The 12,600-nt window shown below is 45.4% G+C and overlaps 1 protein-coding gene across 2 annotated transcripts; it reads right to left on the bottom strand.

Annotated features, from left to right (window-relative positions):
- Window positions 1-700: 700 nt before the first annotated feature.
- usp49 (ubiquitin specific peptidase 49) lies at window positions 701-12,519 on the bottom strand. Of its 2 annotated transcripts, none has more exons than XM_076267340.1 (7): window positions 12,009-12,519; window positions 10,209-10,330; window positions 8,218-9,729; window positions 5,777-5,981; window positions 5,196-5,304; window positions 1,439-1,644; window positions 701-1,120 (listed from the first exon to the last, which is right to left on the bottom strand). In XM_076267340.1, the coding sequence occupies exons 3-7, from the start codon at window positions 9,655-9,657 to the stop codon at window positions 1,017-1,019; spliced, it is 2,064 nt and encodes a 687-aa protein (XP_076123455.1). In that variant the 5' UTR covers window positions 9,658-9,729; window positions 10,209-10,330; window positions 12,009-12,519; the 3' UTR covers window positions 701-1,016. The 2 variants fall into 2 exon arrangements, with proteins under 2 accessions (XP_076123455.1, XP_076123456.1); XM_076267341.1 differs by lacking the exon at window positions 12,009-12,519 and adding an exon at window positions 10,928-12,002.
- Window positions 12,520-12,600: the final 81 nt, after the last annotated feature.

Here is a 12,600-nt window from a genome sequence, read left to right as displayed (position 1 = left end):
GCTGACCACAGCTCTAGCTGACCACTGGTCTACTTCTCCACCCTCACGATGGAGTGAAAAAACTACAACCCACACCCCAACCCCATACAAAAAGAAAACAAAAACAAAAAAATAAACAAAAGAACAAGACATTCATTGTCATTAGATTGTTTCATTACTAGTTCATCACAACCCATTGTTTTCCTTCTTTCTTCTTAAAAATGTACTCCTTCCATTCATGATTGATAGGACAGCAGTGATATTTCCTGATTACCTGGCGACAGAGGTTTAATAACAACAGCCACAACCCAAATAGAAACAGCAGAGTAGTAAAAAAAACAAACTTGTATTACAAAGTCAAAGATTTTTCCTGATTTTTGCTTGTTGATTTCCTGTCGTGACGTCGATTTTATATTGCTCTGCTCTCGTTCTGGAAGGAGACAAGCCACTCCTCTCCATAACTTTCCCCTCAAATCTGAACAATCATTCAATCAATAATTCAATCGATCGGTCAATCGAACGATCAATCAATCAATCAATCAATCAAGTCGGTCAATGCCCTCTCTTTTTTTTCTGACAACGTGAAGAGATGCGATCTGAGAGCCTAACAGAGGCTCACCAACAACCTCACGTCTTGTGCAACGTCTCCGTGAGCATCAGAACATCACTCTGCTCTGCAGCAGCTGCTGCAGCGGCAACGTCCATCTGGGGGGGGGGGGGGGGGGGGGTTGGGGGGGCAAGGCTCTGAATGGGAAGGGCCAGACCCTGCACGCCCCACGCTCAACCCTGCTCAGAACGCAGAGCTTGGTCCTAAGTTTAAAATGCCCTGGTTAAGAATGGTTCTCTGAATGCGTGTGTGTGAGGTGTGTGTGTGTGTGTGTGTGTGTGTGTGTGTGTGTCATGGTGTGTGTCTGTACATATGCAGGCAGCAGGTCCCCATCCGTCTCTTGCTGGCTGTCTCTCTGCTCTGGCAGGGGCAGGATTGGCTGGTGGTGGTTAAAAGAGGCAGGCGGTGCGGCTGACGGAGCCCCGCCCCCTCACGCTGAGCGCTGGGTATAGAACAGGATGTAGGCCTGAGTGTTGCACACCTCCTCCACAGAGCACACGTTCATCACCGAGTCGTTACAGTGAACCCAGAAACCTGCCCAAATGCAAACACACAGCAGAGCATTCCTTAAGAGAGGGCTTTCACAGTTAACAACACTTAAGCTCTATGCAAGCATCCATTTCAGAACAGTATTCTCTTCATGAATTTCTTTATGGGACAACACTTTGTAAGTTATTATTATTATTATTAGTCAGTAGTAGTTTGGATTTTTCCTTCTGACCATAATTATGTGTCTGAAAATGGCCTCATGAAAAATGTAGAGCTATAGGTATTTTGAGGTGAAATCCATTCTGACTTCCCCAGCAAAGCAAATGTAATAGCTCTTTCCTGTCTGAGATTGCCTGTACTCACCGCCCTCAGTGTTGTAGCAATATGCTGTATAGTGTCCTGAGCCAAAGCCCTTCCCATGATGCATCACTACAGCAGAGAGGTCATAGGTGAAGCCCTCTCGGTGGAGGCCAGAGGCGGAGTCTCTGCAGCAGTAGGGCTTGATGTTCAGGACCTGATCAAACGCCACGTGCACACCGATTTTCTCCCGGTGGTTTCTTCCAGACCACCTATGACGACACAGGAAAAGGTAAGGCAGTTTAGCTTTGGCTGTGCAAAGAACACAATTCAATATCAAGGGTTCAAATGAATTCTGGGGGAACGCAGATGGATATTTAACCACATAGGATTGTCGAGTTATCTGGAGAGCGGCTCAGTTAAGTTAAATTGGCACATTGTGCTATTGTGCTGACGGAGAAATTTTATTCTGTGAATTTACCTGTATTAAAAATTCTATTTTACTCTATGAATTTACCTGTATTAAAAATTCTATTTTACTCTATGAATTTACCTGTATTAAAAATGCTATTTTCTCCACCCTGCTTTGCTCTACTCCACTACGTTCTTGCCTCTGCCTCGTCCATTAAGTCCATACGTCAAGACGCTGTTATACCGTATATACACACACCCCTTATATATCAGCTATATACACACAAACACCTATATATGGGCTAACCAGGGCAGCCGTGGCCTACTGGTTAGCACTTCGGACCTGTAACTGGAGGGTTGCCGGTTCGAACCCTGACCAGCACCTAACCCCTCACTGCTCCCCGAGCGCCGCTGTTGATGCAGGCAGCTCACTGCGCCGGGATTAGTGTGTGCTTCACTTCACTGTGTGTACACTGTGTGCTGTGTGTGTTTCACTAATTCACGGATATATATATATATATATACACACACATATATCTCACATAGGTGCCAATAAACTTTCCAATAGTGGAGAGAGTATGAGTCTGACTTTAAATGGTCACTTGTGGACCCTTAGGTGATTCAGGGGATAGTTTTAGATTTAAGGGTCATAAACATTTTTTTTTTTTTTTCAATTAAACTCATGGATGGTATTGTGTCTCAGGCACCTGTGATAATTCGTTTGCCAGGTGAGCCAAATCAAAGGAAAACTACTTAAGAAGGATGTTCCACATTATTAAGCATGCCACAGGTTTTAAGCAATATGGGAAATAAAAAAGAATCTCCCCGCTGCTGGAAAGCGTAAAATTGTGCACTACCTTGGACAAGGTATGAAAACATTGGATATATCCCGAAAACGTATGCGTGATCATCGTACTGTGAAGAAATGTGTTGCTAATTCAGAACACAGGCGGGTTTGTGCAGACAAATGCATAGTAAGGAAGGTTTCTGCCAGACAAAATTCTGAAATGCCATTGCAAAGCAGCAAACAGGTATTTGAAGCTGCTGGTGCCTCTGGAGTCCCGCGAACCTCAAGGTGTTGGATCCTCAAGAAGTTTGCAAGTGTGCATACAGGGATGGATTACTGCACGGGCCTACCGGGCCCAGGCCCAGGGGCCCAAGGGGTCAGGGGGCCCTGAAGCCCAAGCCTTTGCATGGAATCATTGCCTCAATATCAACAAATCAGGATGTAGGCTATATGAATCTGATTGAATTTAGTATTGGCCATCCCCAAAATGCACCAGAATACAGGAAATCACATCAAACAAATTAAAAATGTTCTGGGGGAGGACTCCCAAACCCCCCCTCCCACATATACAACAATTAGTGGGGGGCCCTTAATACATCTGTGTATTACGGTATACGAAAGTTCATAATCCGCCCATGTGTGCATAAACCTACTATTCAGCCACCCCTAAAAAACTAATTTTCAAACAGTTTTGTTTACGGATGAGTGCCGTGCAACCCTAGATGGTCCAGATGGATGGAGTAATGGAGGATGAATGGCCACCATGTCCCAACAAGGCTGAGACGTCAGCAAGGAGGCGGCAAAGACATGTTTTAGTCAACGTATGGGAAACACTGATCTCCTGCTGCAAAGAATACCTCTGGGTCATTGGCTGCTATGGGCATAAAAGGAGAGAAACTGCTATGGGCATAAAAGGAGAGAAATCTTCCCCTGACCTCAACCCTATTGAGAACCTTTGGAGCATAATCAAGCAAAATATCTGAGGGTGGGAGGCAGTTCACATCCAAGCAGCAGATCTGGGAGGCTATTTTGACATCCTGCAAAGACATCTCAGAAGAAGACAGAAACTCTCCAAGAACTCACAAGTTCAATGGATGCAAGAATTGTGAAGGTGATATCAATGAAGGGGTCCTATGTTAACATGTAACTTGGCCTGTTAAGATGTTTTTGATTGAAATAGCTTTTGATTTAAAATACCTCCTAATGCTGCAAATTCAACAAATTACCATTTTTAGTTCTTTACAACCTATAAAATGTCTTGAAATTCTGTTGTGCATAATTTGGAACAGTGATTGAGTTTTTTATTTTTCAAAAAAATACTGTTATCATTAGGAGGTTTGTTCAATAAAATTCGAATTATACTCTTGATGGTTGATGACTTGAAAATTATACTGACTGTCATTTGCATCAACTACTGTATTTAGGAAAATCTGAGAAAAATGTAATTTGCATAATTTGGAATGCAGTGTAAAACTCAACTTTAAATACTCATCATGTATTGGGAGACTTTGAGGACTGTGGACATTTGTTGGCCAATAGGGTAAATATAAAAATATTTTGGATTAAAGGTTAAATTTACTTCCACAATTCAGTCAGCAACACAGTATGTAATGCGAACCAACAAGAGGTCACTGTAGCAAAATCCTTCATTGCTAAACTTGTGTAACCTAAAGTTCCTTACAATGAAGTGGTAGCCACTACAGAACTGAGAGGAAATCCATCTCAGCTGATTAATCCTGAAAAGGACATCTGTGACAAAAACTGCACACGTGCCTTCACTGGCATGCAAAGCTTCCACACTGTGCAGTGATTTGGTACATTTCCTTCTGTTGTAAGAATATATCTGTGTGCTACCACATTGGATAGTTACAACAGCATTTTTTGCACTTGTTGGCATCCATTGCAACATCCATGTGGTGGGAACTAGAGCTAAGGTTTGGTTTCTAAAACCAAAGAAGACTTGTCATCTTTCATTCTGGTGTTTGTGCGGATGTGTGGGGGCGGCTGCATTTCTACAAAAAAGGTGTTTTTTTTATGTTGTGAAAAAGTTTCAGACAACATTTCCAACACATTTTTAACTTAGCTAGATTATTCTTGGTTTTAAACTGTTGTCTTGTGAAGTGTTTCTTTGTAAAAGTGTTTTGTAAGTTGTGTGTTAAAAAAAAACAAAAATGCTTGTAACACATTTCTTTGTCAAGCCATGGCCTCTTTAACAGCAATGCTCTTGTGTGGTTTGCCCATTAAAATCTTCTGCAACAAGACTGCAGGTTACAATAATATCCTGATCTCTATCTTGCCTTTAGAAACTGTTTGGACGCTGACAACAGAGGTTTAATTTTTCCTCTAAGAAATTCAAGCCTTGATAAGTTCAACAATTATTAAAAGCTCTCTCAATGTGTCATTTTCCATTAAGCAATTTGAAAAACACGTTCCACCATAATCTATCAATTAGTTACTTAGTTCTAAGTGAAGTGGTTGCTCAAACTGCTTTGTAACCATTTTATAAAAAGTACTTTACTGAGGAATCCAAATATTCATAGTCCTGGGAACTGGTGTAAGAAAAGAAAAACAAAAAAGGTTTTGATGGGTGATGAAGGCTGACAAGTGGACGAGGACGGAACCTACCGGAAGCGTTTGAGGTGTAACCGTAGCACCTGAGGCAGGCGGTAGATCAAAAGCTGCTTGCAGGCCTCTGTGAGAATCAGTGGCTTGTGAGACGTCTTTCGTCTCTTCTCTGTCACACAAAGAAAACACCAAATCTCATTTTCCTCATACCTAACATACAAGCAACCCAAATTCGTAACAGTCCAAACAGACTGTCACAATAACAATAAGCACAAATGATCGAGCTGTGTCTATGCTTGCAAAACCCCAATTATCTACCACTTTGTGTTCACAGTGTATTGAAGAAAACGACACAAAAGTACAATATAATTACAGCCACGTTAAGCCCACCACACACGGCCGGCGATGTGACAGTCAAATGCGACGGTGGAATTCTTTTTTTTTTTTAATCGCTTTACTACACACGCTACTGGCGACGCGATCACTCATCGTCCCAGACAGCTGTGTTCTATTATGACGTATCAAAATCGCCCTGAAAAATAAAAAGGGGCCGATTAGAGCGTCGTGACGCCGTCATGTCGCAGACCGGCCCTGTGTGCAGGCCTTTAGTTGAAACAAATGTGTGCACTGAGGGTACTGACTGTTGCAGTGGTTGCAGGCGTAGATACGTCCCTCCAGCGCCTCGGTTTCGGTGAACTTGGCCAGCATCTCCGTGAGGGAGCAGCTCTTCAGGCCCAGCGAGCCGGAGGCTTTCTGCCCGCTGTGGTACCGCTCTGGGAACTCCAAGGACAGGTCCCAGAAAGGCTCCACCGTGTTGGACTTGTGCTTGCAAGAAAGACACGTCACCTGGAGGCCGAGAGAGAGAGAGAGAGAGAGAGAGAGAGAGAGAGAGAGAGAGAGAGAGAGAGAGAGAGAGAGAGAGAGGGAGAGGGAGAGGAAGAGAGACAAATTAAGAGCAAATTGTGGACACAGAAATAAGAAAAAGATGAGCGAGAGAAAGATAGACAAGAAAGAAAGGCAAAAAAGAAGGAAAAGGGAAAGAAAGAAAGAAAGAAAGAAAGAAAGAAAGAGTACATGTGAAAGGTACCTGACAGAGAAGGTACAAGGTGGAAGAAAGGGTGAGGGAGGAGAGCTAATGTAGGAGCGGCTGCATACATTTATAAATAATATTCAGAGAGGTACATTAATATTCCCCACCAAGCAGCAGCATACGAATAGAAACAAAGAGATGATAAGTGGCTCCCCCAAAAGCACTACGCCGCAAGTCACAAGTGCTGTGATGAAGCTGAATGATCTGCATTTAAGATGGGCTTATCAACTGAACAGAATAAGCTTACGGCTTCACATTTTTTCCTGTAATTGTATAGCCAGCTGCCGAGAGCACCAAGAAGCCTTCCACTCAGAGCCCAGAGACGCTGGGTTGAACTGGGAATCCCTTGATTACAAGTTACCAACCCAATGATGTGGAACTACAGCAATCCAGAAAAAAAAGGGTGGGGTCGTCCCCCCTCCACTTTCTCTCCATGCTCTCTAATATTTAATGATACGTATAGCCTTAGCAGTAGTCAAAGCCAGGGCACCTACTCACAAACAAAGAGAGCAGAGAATAGAAGGCTAGGCAAGTCTGAACCCAGCTTGCCGAAAGCAGGCAGTGCCACTGCGACGGATTATCCTTCCCTCTCACCGTAGACACGTCCGTTAGGAGTTTCTCAAGGTCGACCACTGGAGAGTTGCTAAGGGTGATTAATTGATTTGTTATAAAAGGCAAGATTCTGAGTCACAGGCAATGGAGTCCAATTACTTCATTATTAGATTGCTGTCATGTCAGTGATGACAGATGAGTCTGCGGCTCCCCGCGCATCGATTAAGCCTGTATGACGAACAACATGTCCTGGATACGGAACCACAACATCCTACATTTATACAAAGCCAAGAGAAAAAGTTTTAACAGTTACCTCAAATATGTATAGTTCCCTCAAAAATGTTTAACTAGCAGCGTATGAAAAAACAGTGTGCCAACAAACAATGGCGCTACATCTAGTCACTAATCAGCGTCACCAGTACTGCCATGGTGATGCTATGGAAAACAGCTTTGCAGGAGTGTCTCCATCCCTGCAGTATGCAGTACTGGGTCACCAAGTAAATCTGAATTGAATTAGAACTTCATCACCATTATAATGCAACACAAACAACAATAACCAGACCATAAGCCACAATAAGTACTTAGAACAGCCCAAATAATAAAGCTTTATTTACAGTATGTGGCGCAGTACTTTATTGTCCTTCAATTTGCTTCAGAAGTCAGACTTTTAAAAGCAGCAGTATTTAAAGCTTGAGGGTAACAGACAGCTGAATGTATCCAGTCAGAACACACACACACACACACGCGCACACGCACCACGAGCAGAGGGGAACCTTTAGGATCCACAGGTCCCTGTGGTTTAGCAAAGAGTAGCAGATGCTTTCAAGCTCCCAAAAACACAGATTCAGCAGTTATTAAACACGCCTCCAACATTAATAGGCAGGATAATCTCACTGGATCATCAGCAAGAATCAGTTCTCCCTTTTCTATTCGCCAATTTAATCCCCTGATTGCTTGTGAGCATATATCTCTGTTTGTTTGGCCCTAAATGTGTATGCTTATTACCACTGCACATATGTTAAAAAAACCTTTGGGCTTTGGACCTCTTCCCGTAAGAGAGGAATCTTGATGCATTAGCCCGATGACTCCAGACTAACGGACTTAATGAGTTCTACAGCCATCAGAGCATTCGAATCAGCAAGGATTACATCAGGACTATTACCTATACCTGATTAACTTAAAAGATGTGCAAAGAAAATACCTAACTTGTACAGTAATTACTCCCAAAGAAAGAAAACTTACCATATTTGAATATAATTAATATCAAACTTAGATAATTTTAGAATTTGAGCAATCAAAAACTTGGAGAAGTAGAACGGACAGCACTTAATGTGTCAGCAGTACCCAAAGCAGAACTCGGTGCACTGTGGAAGACTACATGAAGGATAGCAGAGACGGAGCAGAGACGGGTAAGAGAGATGCGGAGGAAGGTGAGCTCACCTGGCTGAGTAGCTGGCCGTGGAAGATGGTGTTGAGCACCTTGAGCACCTGCTTGGAGAGCTTGCGCTGGGTGATGGGCATGAGGATGCGGCGCTTGCTGCCGTTGGACTCCAGCTCCTGTTGCACCTTATCCAGCAGCTCGCAGAGGAACTCCTGCGCGTCTTGCTGGTCGTAGCCGCGGAACGCCGGGATCAGGTTCCACACTGAGTGCAGCATGGCGAAGGGCGACACCAGTGACCAGCGGCCCGACCACATGACCCTGAAGAGCGTGTGCAGTTCGTGGCACAGCGACATGCGCTGGCGCGAGGACGAGCGGGACTCCTTGTTGCTGCCCGCAGCCGGACCCCTGGCCTCGCCCTGCACCGCTCCAGTCCCACCTCCTGCTACTCCTGCTCCTCCTCCATCGATGGCTCCTCCTCCTCCTCCGCCACTCCCCACCACAACGCCCTTGACACCCTGCGAGGTCTTGGTTTTGGCCAGCAGCTCCTCGGTCTCGCACAGGTCCAGCGTCAGGAAACACTCGCGGAACTTCTGCAGGTGGCTTAGCACCTGCAGGATGGAGTTCATGTAGCAAGTGTTGCCCAGGTTACGCAGCCCAGTGACGCCTGGCGCCAGCCTCCGGCGCCGCGGGGTCAAGGATGCGTGGTACCGCCGCGGCTTGGGCGACTGGGCATTGGCGTTCCGGACCGACAGCGCCGAGGGTCTCCGCACGGCAGCCGACGGGGCTGGCGGCGACGAGACCTGCGGCAGGCGCTCGGGCGGGTCCCGGAACTTGAAGGGCACGAGTGTGAGCGTGGGCCGCGGTGCCTGCGTGAGCAAGCGCGCGCTCTTCCTGGGCGGCCCTCCGCCGCCGCCGCCAACGCCACCGCCGCTGCCGGCCAGCTCTCCCAGGAGCCTCCTCTTGACTTCGCGGCGCTCCTGCCTCTCCTGCTCCAGCTTGCGGCTGCGCTTGCGCTCCTCGTCCTGCCGCCGGCGCCGCCACTGCTGCAGCATGCGGCCCAGCAGCGCCTTCCGCCGGTGCCACAGCGCCACCTGGGAGGGCGGCCGCAGCATCCCCTCCGCCTCCATCCACGCGCCCCCTTCGCCACCGCCTGCCGCCGCCGAGGAGCGCAGCGAGCGCCTGTTGGGGCTGCGGATGGTGGACAGCGCGCCGCGGAGCAGCTTCAGGTCGCCCTCGGCGTTGTCGTTGAGCACGTAGTCGCCGCAGGCGAAGCAGAAGACGTCCAGCTCACGGACCTCCATGGCCAGTGGGTGGCGCGAGGCCTGGAAGTGGGCGAGCGCATGGTCGTGCAGGTCGCGCCCGCAGGCCACGTGCGCGCACTTGAGGCACGCCCACACCGACTCGCCGGTGCCACAGTCCGTGCAGAGCCATTTCTGCGGGTTCAGCGTCGAGTGGTCCTGTCCCAAGCGCAGGCGGCCCACATGCTTGCAGCGGTCCATCGCAACCGCTGAAACAGCATGTGCTCACGCAGTCAGGGGTACGTTGGCCGCCGCGTCCACAGAGAACACATTCTGGGGATAGGAAGACACATGTGCTTAGAGAACTCCAACTTTATAAGACTTTACAAAAACATTATAAAACTAGCAAGAACAAACAAACTAAACAAATGTGCATCAATGGATGAAAGAACAACACACACACACACACTCACAAAGACATGAATAGTAATACAATCAGATAATTTATCAGATACGAAAATTAAGCTGACTTTCCCATCATGGCGCTATAAATAAATGTAAATGATTGAGACTGAAACACAGAGGCCAAGCTCCTAGTGTGCTTGCTACTGGAGTGAATGGGCTCCCGTGGCTCTGTTGGGTCCTTTGTGCAGTACACTGCACCCCCCCCCCCCCTGCTGTGTCTACTCAGGCACACAGAGGGGGTGTCCTGCTGCTGTTCAGTGTTTCGATGATTCTTAAGTTTCTAAATGTGTCTTGTTGCAAAGGAGTTTTTAAGTTCATATAATTAAACCACATTTTGGAGTACTTACAGTGACGAGCCTGAAGTTAGTCCTCTGGTGATGGTAAAAGCACAGTCACCATTAGAATCAGAGAGAACTTTTACTGCGGCCTTCAGACAACCAACTTCAAACCACAGGCGCACATCGGAACACTGTAAAAGAATTTCCAATGTAAGTGGAAAACCTAGATGGGAATGATTTCGAGGGATGGAACTGCGTAGCAGATCTTACAATACACAGGCCTAGGACATACATGAAGGTACAACACTCATTTGCGTTTATTTATAGGCACCTTGTTATAAATACCAAATCGATTAAATGGAGATCAAAAATGTCCCCAAATACTTCTGTACATGTCAATACAGAACGAGGCTAGCAAATAGTTAATCTTAGGGATTTCACTATTGTGGTTGTTGCATCCAATAGGTATCAAGACATCCACAATTAGCTACCAAGTTCGGCTACGCCAGTGTGTTAAAGGGGTAAATATTTGGTTTGTCACCATTGTTCAGACATGGTCCGATACAAAGCAACGTTAGGCAATGCATCTCCTATAAAACAAACAGCTAGCAAACGTTATATTTACACACTCACGGCTGTCAAATAGTAACGATCTACGTTAATGCGAACATGGTAACGTGAACGTTATCTGTATACCGATCAACATTTTCTACAGCACAAGTCAGACTTATTATTTGACGTTATATTTTAAGCAAATATTTTACCTATTAGTCAAGTTGTAAACAGACCTGTAACGTCGGAAATGAACTGCTGGTCTCTGCCGAAGCGATCATTAAAGACAACCAGCTTGATATTTTAAGCAAGAAGTAATGTTATAAAGTTCAGCAGCCAGCTACACCTACGTTCACGAGGTTGGGAAAGGCTTCTGGTATTGTTCGGTCGCATGCTAGCCAGCTAGCCGTCTCAAAAAATAGCTCAGGTTTGGTGATGTTGGGACACCGTTTCAAACGGTGGTTGTAAAATGTAGCTAAATGGTCTTTACATCCATGATGTTTAACAGGCTAATTGTAGAGCATCTTAATCAGTGCATCGTCTATTTGCTAACCATAATGTCATGAAACAAACGTATCAGAATAGAAAAACATAATACTTCAGGTGTGTGTATCCTAACATTATCAAAACTAAGTTAGCCCATCACCCTATAGACTCTCAGCTAGCTAGCTTGCAAAGCAAGCGACTTGTAGCTATCACACACTAGCAAGGTTAGTTGGCTTGCTAGATGGCTAGCCTACGCTTACTGGCAATGCGCTGAATGCTAGCCCAAACTACGTGGCTTTGACAAGCCCACTTTGCTCTCACCAGCCATCAACAGATTTTCCATGACGCTATTTGGTTAGCCGTATCTTTTATTTCTCGACTGCTTATTAATGTTTCAACATGGAATACATTATTGTCCGTCATCTCAACCATTGCACCAGTTTGCCAGTCTTTTCCAGAAATTTAGACAATGCAGACAATCAATAGCTAACGGTATACTAGCTAGCTGGTTTTAGCAGGCAAGCTATACTGGTGTAGCACTACTTACCAGAACAAAGACCACTGCTAGACCCTCTCTTTAGCGAAATCCCTCTCAACAACTTCTGGGTGGTATTGACAACAACGCATAGCCCAATCCCTTAGTCGTGATTTCGCAGATGATTTAAAACCAGAATAAGATTTTGAAATCAACTTTTGTGTTAATATTTTAACAAAACACCGAGGTCAACCAAGCAAGATTAAAGTCATTTTCTGTGCAAAACACTGACAAACAAAAGCTCTCAACTTTTAATCATAATATAAAAGATCATAACTACTATAGGAGACACTCACCTGATTTCTTTCTGTTCTTTCTCTTACAGTGGTGTTAGTGTCCTACGATAAAGGTTTTCATGGTTTTATTTTGTATACGGCTTTTATTTACCGCCATCATCTGCACGCGCGAGCTGTCACAGATCTCGAGTCAACCAAACTATTTTACTTTAGCGTTCCCTCGCTCTGATTGGACAGAAAGTGATCAATCTTCCGCCAACCAATTACTCCCATTGCTGCATGACTCCGACCTTTGCCGGTCAGATTGTAAAAGGGCCCCGAATGTCTTCGGACTGCGGTTCGCTGACCAATTTCACAGACCCATCTGCACTTTGCAAAATTATCAACAAAGATACGTAGTCATAATAATAATCAAACATATCGGCTCCGACAATAGATCTTTCGCCCAGTAACGTGCATGCTTAGTCATAATCCTCTCAAAATGCCCTGCTCCTCCAAACCACAAGCAACGTAGCAATGGTGTTGAAAATAAAATTAAAGTAGAAGAGAGACGCCCACATAGCCTACCTATACAAATGTTTGCAGCGACCTAAAACGGTATCAACTTACATCACTTGTTGATGGAATTATAATTCTTGTTCAATTGTCCTTT

This window comes from Alosa pseudoharengus, unplaced genomic scaffold, assembly GCF_046254945.1.
Source record: "Alosa pseudoharengus isolate Yale_2024_CS ecotype anadromous, Long Island Sound unplaced genomic scaffold, YU_APseudo_1.1 YU_APseudo_1.1_scf_5, whole genome shotgun sequence".
Classification (NCBI taxonomy): Eukaryota; Metazoa; Chordata; class Actinopteri; order Clupeiformes; family Clupeidae; genus Alosa; species Alosa pseudoharengus.
The sequence above is the reverse complement of the archived record's forward strand: the minus strand, read 5'-3'. Positions and strand labels throughout refer to the sequence as shown.

What these genes read in the sequence shown, in the direction of transcription:
- usp49 (XM_076267340.1), bottom strand. Translation starts at nt 9,657, where the DNA reads ATGGACCGCTGCAAGCATGTGGGCCGCCTGCGCTTGGGACAGGACCAC. An exon ending in ACGGCCAGCTACTCAGCCAG is followed by an intron (nt 5,982 to 8,217) that starts GTGAGCTCACCT and finishes CTCGGCCTCCAG; the next exon opens with GTGACGTGTCTTTCTTGCAA. An exon ending in TTGCTACAACACTGAGGGCG is followed by an intron (nt 1,121 to 1,438) that starts GTGAGTACAGGC and finishes GCATTTGGGCAG; the next exon opens with GTTTCTGGGTTCACTGTAAC.